Source organism: Accipiter gentilis, chromosome Z (assembly GCF_929443795.1).
Source record: "Accipiter gentilis chromosome Z, bAccGen1.1, whole genome shotgun sequence".
Lineage (NCBI taxonomy): Eukaryota > Metazoa > Chordata > Aves > Accipitriformes > Accipitridae > Astur > Astur gentilis.
In genome coordinates this window covers 58,948,074-58,960,189 of record NC_064919.1, presented here as the reverse complement: position 1 = coordinate 58,960,189, position 12,116 = coordinate 58,948,074, and the positions used below count along the sequence as shown (strand labels likewise).

The window sequence follows — 12,116 nt, the reverse complement described above, 5'->3', positions numbered from 1 at the left end:
TCACAGTCTGCATTTAATACTGCTATTGTGTTCGTGGAAATAAATATAAATATAACGCAGCAGGTCTGTCTTAAGCCTAATGTTGTGTGAAACTTCATTTAACTTATTTGACTACCTCAAAATGTTTTGTGTTCGGTTTTTGTCCCTATTTTCTCAAGTATTGTGACTTATTGCAACAAGGTTCCTAAACTTTGGAGGGCATATATCTCACTTTAAAATAAGTAACAACATTTTTACTGTGTTCATGCATACACCCATCTTGTGCTGTGTATTTCATCAATACTTGTTGAACCATTTTACTGCAAATCTGCTTGACTTGCTTCCAAATTAAAGTTAATATTAAAAATGGTAATGCCATGGTAATATTAAGTGACTTTAAAGCCTTCTAGGCTTTTTAAGCTGCAGATTCACTTAAATTGTAAGCTGTAAATGATAAGGCTTCTTGTTTCTTCCCTCTTATTCTGAGTACAGTCATTAGTGAATACAGTCTTGCTCACGCTGAAGTCAGTGACAAACCTCCTGCTGCTTTTGCTAGTGTGGTATGAGTTGCAGGTTCTTGTTTTCTCCCTTCCCAGCAGAGAAGCTTGCATTGTAAGAGCATTTAAAAAAAAAGTAAAAATCTGTTTGCAGGTGAAAAATCTGTTGTATCTACCATAACAGAGCACTTTCATTAGACTTGGCATTTTCTCTTACTGTTTAGTAACCTCTTGGTTTCCAAAAGCTTGCAAATCATGTCCAAAAATATCTTTTAAGCTGTGTAATAGGCACTTTTGCACTGAGCCAGTATTTTATAAAATGAAGACTCATTAAACCTGAAAGGGCTGAGGCCATCATTAGGACTGATGACAACAGGCATGGATTTCATCCTTGCTTTATAGATTGAATGTGACATTGGCAACAATAAAAATGTAAAGAGGGGTGACCAGAATTAACATTTCCATTTATATGGCTAGCCCTGCTGTTGTGCAAAGTGTGATAGCTTCCTTTTTTTCCTGATATGCTAGTAAAGATTAACAGCCTTTCTGACCCAAGAATGGAGAGACGCTCAGCCAAAGTAGTGTTATGTTTGGATTTCTGTACTAGACACCAAAAAGTTATACAGGATTATTAAAGCTCTTAGGATCCTATTTCCTTCCTTTAGTATCGCTACACAAAGGAGAAACCTCGTGCCTTTTTTTTGTCTCTCCACATATTCTGCTGCTTGGTAACATTATCCTGAGCCTTGAGTGTACTCTTTCCTTTAAAATTACCATTGCTTTTCAAAAAAAACATTTTCCTGGCGCAGCTATTGCAAATGGCAATGCATTTTCTAGATGGGACAACTGATGCATCTAGAGGTAGTTATTCACAAGGAACTTCTTGTTTAGACAGGTTTTAAATATATGTACCAAGCGAAACAAAGGCAACTGTATTATAGTGATGCCCAGAAGCAGATGAGGAGTCAGGAGTCACTAGCTGTCTCAGGTGTTGCACTACGAGATAGGTGTAACATGTGAGGTCTTTCCCTGAAACAGGGAGCAGCCCCCACATCTGTCCATCTGTGCCCTGCAGTGTCAGCAGTCATCCCACAAAGAAGCAGTGGGCAGCCTTTTGTCCATTCTTTCTCACGTGCTGCTGCACAACAGCTGTGTGATAAGTGTGCAAGACTACATTGCCACTAGTTAACAGCAGCTGGGGATGTCCATTTCAGTCGCCTCTGTGTGGCATTATCTGTGGGTTAGGTGGTGTTGGGGATGTATGGAAAACCTGTGTCATCAGCGTACGAGAAGATGCACACCTCAGAGGAGATGGACAGTAAGCAGTCTCCATAAAATTAGCATGAGGTCCCCAAATTATGCCTCAGGGGACTGTAGGGTGCAGAGAGATGACTCCGTGTTCTCTTCTTTAGAGCTGGTTGGAAATTATTCTGGTAAAAACTTTTGCTTTGGAAAAATGCAACCCACTGGTTGTTTTTGCTGAAATCACATGTTTCTGCAAACTCACAGTGGGAAAAGTGGAGGATTCAGCTGAACACCTGCCTTCTTTCCTCAGCAGGCTCACAGGGATGGTGAGTCCATTTGTTCAGTCTGGAGAATAGAAGACTCTGGGAAGACCTTATTGCGGCCTTTCAATACTTAAAGGGGGCTTATAAGAAAGGCAGGGAGAGACCTTTTAGTAGGGCCTGTAGCAATAAGGCAAGGGGTAATGGTTTTAAACTAAAGAGGGTAGATACAGGCTAGATATAAGGAAGACATTTTTTATGATGAGGGTGGTGAAACACTGGAGCAGGTTGCCCAGAGAGGTGGTAGATGCCCATCCCTGGAAACATTCAAGGTGTTGTGGTTTAACCCCAGCCAGCAAGTAAACACCACACAGCCGCTCACTCACTTCCCCCGCACCCAGTGGGATGGGGGAGAGAATCAAAAGAAAGTAGAACTCATAGACTGAGATAAAGACAGTTTAATATGACAGAAAGGAAGAAAATAATAGTAATAATGATAGTGATAATGATGATGATGATAATAATGATGATGATAATAATAATAATAATAATAAATAATTAGAATATACAAACCAAGTGAGGCACAATGCAATTGCTCACCATTCACTGACCGATGCCCAGGTAGTTCCTGAGCAGTGATCTGCCCCCCCCCCCCCCCCCCACAACTCCTCCCAGTTTATCTACTGGGCATGGTGTCATATGGTATGGAATACCCATCTGGCCAGTTTGGGTCAGCTGTCCTGGCTGTGTCCCCTCCCAACTTCTTCTGCTCCTCCAGCCTTCTTGCTGGCTGGGCATGAGAAGCTGAAACCCCCTTGACTTAGTCTAAACACTACTTCACAACAACTGAAAATGTCAGTGTGTTATCAACATCATTCTCATGCTGAACCCAAAACATAGCACTCGACCAGCTACTAGGAAGAAGATTAACTTTATCCCAGCCGAAACCAGGACACAAGGTTAGGTTGGATGGAGCTCTAAGCAACCTGATCTAGTTGAAGATGTCCCTGCTCATTGCAGGGGTGTTAGGTTAGATGACCCTTAAAGGTCCCTTCCAACCCAAACTATTGTATGATTCTGTGACTCTATGATTTCTGTTCCTAGATTTGGAGCCGTAGGCAGTCTGTTGCTGGCTTTGCCTTGCCACCAGAGGTTGCCACCTGTTCATATAGTTGTGTGGCCTCTTCTGACCTGGATATGTGGAATGGTTTGTTTTCTTTTTCACAGGAAAAAAAAGACTTCTTTTTCAAAAAACACAGTTTATTTCATGGATCTGGCTTTGAAGGTGGCTGCACAAGGAGGAGTGCATGGGGTGCTGAGATCCCTGTCTTGCTGCTGCACCAGCATGCGAGAGCCTAGGGAGTCCCATGCCTCCTGAGCCCATAGCCCAGCAATTTTGTGCAAAACCAGTCCTGGCAGGATAAAATGCCCAGAACAGATGTTTGAGCATGCGCCCCAGCAGCTGGCAACATAACTAGATATTTCTCATGAGAAATGGTTGATACATGTGTGTTTTAGTCTTAGTGTTAGAACAGTTTTTAATTTCTATAGGAATAAGAAAAAGAGTCCAAAAAGTGGATTTGAAGACTTTTTTTTTTTTCAGAGCTGCCTCTTGTCTTTTGTCAGTCTTCTTAAGACTGACGCACCAGGCATATCTTTTTTAATGGACAATCAGTCTCTGGTGTTGTGTGTGGAATAGAGAAGTAGCATCCGACCTCCAGGAATAAAGAGATGAAAGGTCCCAGCTTTGTCACAGCCTTGTTACGTCATGAAGCAAATCACTTCATTCCTCTGAGATTCCTTGCTGCTCTTCAGCTGATGGTGGATCTTCAAGTACCCACATTCCTCACAGCTACATTTTTATATGCCTTTCCTGTAAATCGATGCTTCCTAATACGTTTCTGTGGCTGCTCTTATCTTGAATCGAAATGGTTTGTTGGTTTGTTTCTTTTTTCAAAAGCATTGTCTCTTTGTTGGCCTCTGGTTTAGAGCACAACCATGCAAACCTTGGGTTTGCCCTGCCATGGTGGACCATGAATGTCTGAGGGAAGTAGGGATCTCCCAAAGCAGGTCTGCTTGTAGTCATAACGCAGACTCACAGCCTGGAGGAGAGGCATGTGCATCTTTCCAGTAATGGCAATACAAAACCACAGGGGCTGCATGTTCAGCAGCAGACTAGGTTCTCCAGTGTAATTCCTCATGTTGCTGTGCAAATGTGTGCACAGGACAATGCAGGGTTTAAATAAGTGACTGGAGAATGGTAGGGAAGGAAAAGGGAGATGCCTTTGGTATTTTATCGTGATGCATTTTCTTGGTAGTCTTACTACCAGGTTAAAGATACCTCAAGTCTGTGACCTCATCTCAGCTCTTTTGTGATGCTGAGGTCATGATGCTTCTTGTGTAATCGTACAGAATGTTTACACTTAGAGATGACCCAAAAAAACCTGTACAGAAGTACATGTTTTACCTAGTCACCCAGCAGCGGGAAATGTCTGCCTTACCTTGAGATGTCCCATTTCTGGAAAGCATTTTGCTTCATGTCTTCCAAGACAGAAAATGTCTGTGTGAAACCATTAAAATCATGTCTCCTTAGTGAGAACACTAGCCATCAGGGTTCCTGGCATTGGAATATAAAGTGGGGAGCTTTCTGCAAAGCTGTAGTGATTTATACCTTGCAGAGACCTCGGGCAGAGTGAGCGTTTCTGGTGAATACCTTGCACAAGAGGAGAGTAACCATTCACTTCTGCCAACCCAAAAGCAAGCTTTTACCAGCTGAATTCCGCATGTTGCCTCTCAATCATTCAAAGCAAGGGTACTCATCTCAGCACGCATGATCCTCCCGAAGTTTTTCTGAGATGCTTCACCTTCTGCCTCTCCTAGCTTACAGCACTGTCAGCGACATGAAGTTAGCCACAGGATGTAACACTGGTGATAGCAGAGAGTGTTGGTCCATCAGTACTGCTGTGCTCTGGATCATGTCTGCAAGCATGTAGGGCAATTGCTTTGTAATGCATTGGTGTAGTTTCAAGGTAGGCTTTGGAGTCTCAGAAGAAAAGGCTATGCTTCCTGAATGTCATCTTTGCGTCCTCCCTGTCTAACTGATGTTGGGTGAGAAGTGGAAAGCCTTGTTTGATTGTTTCACATATTACTGTAAGAGAATTTAAAGCCAGAGGTGAGGGAGTCAACAGGAGGATATTTTCTTCAGCTTCTGGTTTCTAATTACATCAGTTACAGCCCTGCCTTCTTAGTTGCTAAAAGTACAAGCATGAACTGGCAAAGAATGAGATAATCTGTGGTAAAGCATGCTGAATAAAGATCTCCATTCAGATCTTTACCTTTTATCACAAGTTCCTATTGCCAAGAATTAATGCTATTTGAAAATACACAATGAATGTGCCCTACTGTGGGCATGCGAGATAATCCTACTTGCTTTAAATGTTAGTGAGAAGGGTAAGTGTTTGAGAAGGGGGAAAGGGCTCTACTGTGAAATAGTATATCTGTAAAGACACACAGATGGGACATGTTTTCAGTTCCAGAGCCTTAGGCTTGTTCTTATTTTTGTATCAAAAAGCAGCTCTGCTTGTTGCTCTTGAAACTTTTTGTCAGTGGGAAAACCTCCATGGACATACGTTTCTAGAACTGGACTGGTTGCCCTTGTGTTAATAACATGCAAATCAGAAAAGGAGGACCACTCCCATTTTCTCTTAAGTTGGTCTGCATTACGGTCAGCTCCGAACAGGCCACAACATATTGATCAAAATAGCAAAGACATTTCAGCTGGTGTATGTAGCACATGGAGTCCAATTTTAAGGTAGATCCATAGCTGAGTTTTCATTAGCCCCTTGTAACTATTCAGTATCAGCTTCCTGTTGATGAGTGTCAGATTCACTGTAGATTAATGTCTTGTCTTACTCTCTGCTGTGCCTAACACTGCTTCTAAGAAGCCTGCACCTGTGCTATGTTGTGGTGATCAGCTGCAGTGAGCAGAAACCCTTGGCTTCAGATGGGCTTCCAGAATTTGTCCCTGTGGGAGCCATCACCTGGTCCAGGTCTGTGATGATGCCTGAGGGATGGGAGGAGAAGGACAGTTAATACAGAACATTTTTAGCACATTTATGCACTTGCAGAGGTTGGCAGGAATTCTCAGTCAGTAGGAACCGTTTCATCCCAGCATTCATCCTGAGCAAGAGAGATTTGAGGAAGGAGACGGCAATGTTTTTTTAGATTAGTTCACACAGAGTAGAAGCAAAAGAACTAAAAGATACTGGGGATTCACTGAATGTGAACATCCTTCAGAAACACAAGTTACTGCAGCTTTCAAAATAAGAATCTTTGTCATCAAAGCAAATCTTGAACACAGCTGACAAAAGTTGGTCTCTTAATTTTCTTAAGGTTTTGCAGCTTCTCTGTGGCCTTCTAGCAGGAACCCATTGAGCCACAGGCTCCTCACTGCTGGTGTCTTAGATCTGCACAGAGCAGAATCAAGAGTATGAGACTAATCTGCTTCCATAGCCGGTTTAGGAAGAACAGCCTACTACTAATGCTGGTTTCTTCACACTGATATAACTCAGTAGTCCTCCATTTTTTCAAATAATGCATTCACACAGGAATACATTGCATGAGAGATTCAACAGAGATGATAGATTTTCTTTTTGACCTTTTGTTAATTAACTGTGTGCTTAAAGAGTTGAACATTTGGGAACATAGGGTTAAGCACTCCAAAGGTTAGAGGCAGCTGAATGTTTAGGATAATTTAACTTGGCCTTTCTGCATGTGTTTGGATTGAGATTTCATCTTGCCCATCTTAAGACGATCTACAGCAAAGTCAGGACAGACCCTGATGCTCTTGTTGCCACTCTAATGCTTTCTCCACAATAGGAAAATTGTGGTTTTCTCTCACTCTCTTTTTTTGTGTGTATTCTTCTCAGTTGCTGAGCCTGCAACTGAGTCAATTCTGATGGCTCTCTGAGAGCCTGGTTTTGCAGCAGTAACCATTTTCCTTTTCTTTGGTTGATTTGGTTTGTCTTTTTGACCTAGTGCTTTGTCAGGCAGTTGCCATGTGTGTTATGGCAGTTGCTGTGGCTTGGCAGGCTGTTTGCTGGCAGTGGGTGGTAGAATCAGCCCTCTGGGGTCAATCTGAGCAGTGGAGTGGCAAGGTACCATCATTTTCAAACTGAATTCAACTTGCAGTCTTTCCGGGCCACTAAGCCAGCCTATCTTCAGAGCATTGCTGGTAACCCCACTATGTCCAATAGTGGCACCAAGACGACCAGTGCCAGTCCTTGAGATGGTAACCTGGAAAGAGTGCCAATGCCATTCTTTCTTGTTCCACCCTTCGTGCAGGTAGTGTGGCTTGCTTCTTGGTTTGACTGCCGCCTGTTTCCCAGGCCTGTTTGTTTTTCAAGACACTTCATACAGAATCTGTGGAGCCTGGAGTGGAAATTACTGCTCACTTAGATAGACAGCATCCATTTCCAGTGGTACTTGCACAAGGAAAATGCTTTGGCTACAGGGGAGAAGGTACTGTGCAGAGCAGCAGTTCCTGTCCACCCTCACGCCAAAGACCCAGGCACTCTTTTAGTGATACTCTGGTGCCCTTGAACTGCCAGTGGCAGTCTGGTTCTGCTCCCCTTCATCCTGCATATGTGATTGTGCTTGCACATGTATGTGTGCACACTGGAAAGAAGTGCATGGGCCCTAGCAGCATGTGGGACTGCTATACTTGTGTATTTTCCTTTTCCCTGAAAAAGAAGGTGAAAGAGTTTTAAAAAATGGATTGTACCTCTCAACTTTAAATCTTTAAAAATTGCTCCTTATTGAGAGTTTAATAGTTTTTTAAGTGTAAACTCAGGAAAATATTTACTTTTCAAGCATGAATATCCTTCTACTTTCTCACATCACTGAAAGTGTATTATTCTTTTCAGTCCATTGAATTCCAGGGATCACTCACATTAAAAGTCAATGTGGTTTCCAGTGTCAGAAGATGTAAGGTTTTGTGTTTATGGTTGGAATCCCTTCTCGCTTCTTTTCCTGAGTAATACTGGCCGAAAATTTTTCAGATGCATGTGGCTCAAAAGTATTCAGATGCTTTCCCAAGGGTAAAAGGTAATTAGATCGAAGAATGTCTCTAAAAACTGTCATAGACCCAATTCTGGTACTGTTATTTACACAGATAAGGGCTGTGTAACAACAGTGGGAGGATCAGCCGCAAACCTCAAACAGATGAAACTCATAGACTTAAATCAAAAAGAACATGGGTTTTGTTTCTTTGAACTTGGAACTTCTGCATTTTATTGCTGTGTGATTAAAACACTGGAACAGAATTGCTCATTTCCTTTTTGCTGCCTTTTTATGGCTACAAGTCCCAATCTGAGTATCTTGCTCTTATTATCAGCACTGCACCTACTCACTGCTCCTTGCTTGACTTTGGTGACTCCCATTGACTACAGCGGAAGTCTGTCCAAGTAAGGCGTGCGGGTTTGGATGCAGGAGTAGCACTCTCATCTGCTAGGGATAATATCTCGGTAGTGACAGGTTGTTTTTAAAATCCATGTGGTTGTCTTTACATACGCCTATGCACATTCAGAGATCAGCATATATAGCCCAAATTGCCTAACCTTCAAAAGTGTGATCAATTTGGAAGTCAGGGGAAAAACAACCCATGTTATTTAGATCAGTGCTTCAGACCCTGAGGCAATTTGTGAGACCAACCAGTTGGTGACAGGAATTGTTCCCATGTAATGACACTTTCCATTTGAAGTTTGATCAGGATGTCTGATGCCCCATGAGGAATGTTGGAGGACTGGTGTTGCTCCACTGGTCCAGAAGGCATAAGAGCCACGGCCTGAGGTGCTAAGAAACAGATGTGGGTGTCTGTCTACCAAAAAAGTTGCCCTTTGTGTCATTCCCCAGCTTTATATTACATTAACATAGAGTTGCTGGAAAAATAGATCATAAAAATGAAGTGGCAGTTTTGCTGTGGTAGGATTTTAACATGCATGCTATAGCATGTTGGGTGGGTGTTCTGTTGGATTCTTTCTGTTTAGGAAAAAAACTTTCTGTAAGTTTGTCACAGAGATTTATAGATCTCAGTATTTAAAAATGGGCCTTTCCATCACTCCAGGCACATGCACACTACCAATATTAACAAATGCTGTAAAATAAATAAGCCTCTTGCCCATTTGGCTACTCAGGAGTAAACAAAAAATTATCCCCTTTCAACCTCAATCGCTTCCTTCATACTTCTTCCCCAGAGCCTGGGAACACAGAGATTCCTTTCAGCATGTCCTAAATCTTAAACACATTGGGCTTTGCTAAATCAGAGCAGAATGAGGTTTCAGAGTCAGGGAGCTGAGCTCTTGAGCCAGCCAGCCCCGTTGAAGCCACACTACTGTTTGTTTACTACGTAATGCAAGGTACCTCATGGATGAAGAAATGGTTCCTGATACTAGATGTGGCCAGATCCAACCGAAGCATGTGTTGTTGGCAGGCAAAAGCTAAGACCCTGAATGACCATTGAGGAGCTAGTCTTTAGCACATGTCAGGAGAGGTGCCGATTGCTGCATTTTCTATAGGTGATTTACCCTTTGACATTGGGGTGTGGACCTGCAGAGCATCTCTGTTCTGTTGTTTTTTAGTAGTCAAAGCATGAACCGCTCCAACAAGTTACTCGCCTGAAATAATATGTGGTGTGTGCTTCAGATCATGGGAGTGTGGTGCAGACTGGGCCACCCAGTGAGTTACGTTTGTGCTGTGAGCCTGTCTCACCAGGTGAGCCAGCTTCCCTTCCAGAGGAGCAGAAAGGTTCCTCTGTTCCTCCACTCGTTTTCCCTAACCTGCATGCTTGCATCTGGTTCAAGTCCTAGGAGCTCTTAGGCAGTGATGAAATCCCACGCACAGACTTAGCAGAGGAAGTGAAGTGGAAAGACAAGTTGCATCCTCATCCGGACACTGAGGAGATGTGACTTCTCCTTGGACTCCATCATCAACCCAACTTACACACTGAAAAGGGGAGGTAGGAAACATAGCATCAGGAATTGCCTGGTATGTTCTTCTGGCAGAAGAGAGCTTGGCTTTTGTAACCCACAAGGAGCGTTTCTGATCCTGCAGAGCGTCTGGGTGTCAGGATTGGTGGGCTAGAAAAAGTAAAAATCTACAAAGTTGTTCCCAACTGCAGGTTACCTAAGTGCTCTTCTAGCCTGCTCTAGGTGCAAATCAGTGCCCTCTTCCAGCAGGCCAGTGGTTATTCAGGCTCAGAGGTGTTGGAAACCTGTTCAGCTGTTTTGTATGTTTGACCACATAGCAGAGGGTCCATACCCAGGTTCCTCTTTTTGTGTCATTAAACGATTAGCAGCATTCACAGGATGTCTAAAAACTGTTGGAAGTTGTCTTGACTACTTTGTCACCCCCATATCTAAGCACTCTATTCTTTTCTTTGTCTTTTAGCTGGGAGAAAATATAATGGGGTTAATATCCTGTTCATCAGGTTAAAAGAAAAGTTTTATGTCAGAGGTAAAAGACAATAGTAGAGTCTGCTTTGGCAGGGTGATGTTAGAGCCTTACTTGTCCCTTACATGCATCAAAGGAGAGACTTGCTTGAAATCAAGGAGCCAGGTTCTGCTCCTGGGCAAAACCAGATCTAGGGTCTCTTTGGGCAAAACTCCCTGAAAGCAAAAGAAATTGCCGTTTTGTCTAGTCACAGGAAAAGTAGGTGAAAGTGATACATGATAACAGAGACCTCAACTCCATAATGTCTTTTCCATCTCTTGGTAACCAGTGTTGTGTTTAATATCACGACAAATCAGGAAGCTGAGCTGCACGCAGAAGTTGCTGCAGAAACATACGGTACTACAGAAATGGGATGCTGGTGTTTTTTTAAGAGAGTGTTTCTCATTTTCCCAGTGATGGGGTAAAACCAAATGGCTGCCGTTTACTTTCGTTGAATCCCGTTGGATTTGCCGGACTGTGAAAGTCAAGCCTGACCTTTTCTTTTTCATGGAACTTCAGACGTGCTAGAAGTCCCCAGAGTCTGCAAGCACCCAGGGCTCAAGCATGGAGGAGCTGCCTGCTTACGGCTTACGCACAGCGGTGCGGTTTGGGGGCAGAGTTCAAGCCTCAACTTCACATTCCTTGTTCTTGTGCAGTTGTGCTGGATTCATCATGGCTTCTGAAAAACAAGCAATGGCTGTAAACAATATTCTCTTTTAAAAGATCACAGCCTGGTAATATTCTCCACTAAACAATAAAATCCAGAACATAATAAGTATTGATGATTAAGGTGTCAGGGGCCCGTGGAGCTCCTGCTGTGATTTAGTTCCCTCTACTACCGATGCATTTTGCTAATTACATCATAGATTTTCCTATTGATGAACAGAATCTGAATTAACACGGGAAGCACTAATGTTACCCTTTCACTATTATTGTTGTACAAGAAGCCGTGGCAGATGCTGGCAGTTAGTTACACAAACATTAGTATTAACGATTGGCCATTTGGAATTGGTGACAAACTGCTGCCCGCCGGAATCCTGAGCCTGAAACCAATCAGGAAGTTAATGAGGAGAGAAATTACCACTGCAGCTTCCCCTTAATTATATTCACGGTAGGCAGGAAGGGAGTGTTGGGGGTGGATCTCGACTCATCTAAGGTTAGGAAGGTCAGAGACCCTTTTACTTGGTTTCTGTATCTACTGCAAATTGCAATGTTGCAACCGTTCCTAGCACTGCATTACTTTTAAATTCTTTAATATTTGAGCCTTAGCCTCGGCCCGCCCGAGCCAGGGCCTTAGGTTAGTTTCCTAAGTTCCTTAGGTTAGTTTCTGGGGGGTGGAGGGGTTGCGGCCCCCAGACCAGAGGTTGTTGTCCCGTGTTCCTTCCCCCCGCTCCGTTACTCCCGCTGCGTTCACCTTGGCCGGAGGGAGGCCAGCACCCCACCGTGGGGGGGGGGGGGGGGGGGGTTGGCCCTCTCAGTCGCTGTGTTTTTTTTCTCTCTCTTCCCCCCACTCGCAGTGTTTTCGCCGCCCAGCAGCCAGGACTCCGGCCTGGGGTGCCTGTCCAGCAGCGAGAGCACCAAGGGGGACCTGGAGTGCGAGCCCCCCCCGGAGCCCGGCGCCTTCGCGGTGAGCCGCGTCCTGGAGGGC

The 12,116-nt window shown here is 43.7% G+C and overlaps 1 protein-coding gene across 1 annotated transcript in view; it reads left to right on the top strand.

Moving 5' to 3' along the window:
- DMRT1 (doublesex and mab-3 related transcription factor 1) overlaps positions 1-12,116 on the top strand; it is a 64,179-nt gene that overhangs the window by 51,312 nt on the left and 751 nt on the right. The window contains exon 5 of the mRNA XM_049796638.1: positions 11,986-12,116. This exon is cut by the window's right edge and continues 64 nt beyond it. Coding sequence (XP_049652595.1) covers positions 11,986-12,116 — 131 coding nt within the window. The remainder of the gene's footprint in view (positions 1-11,985) is intronic.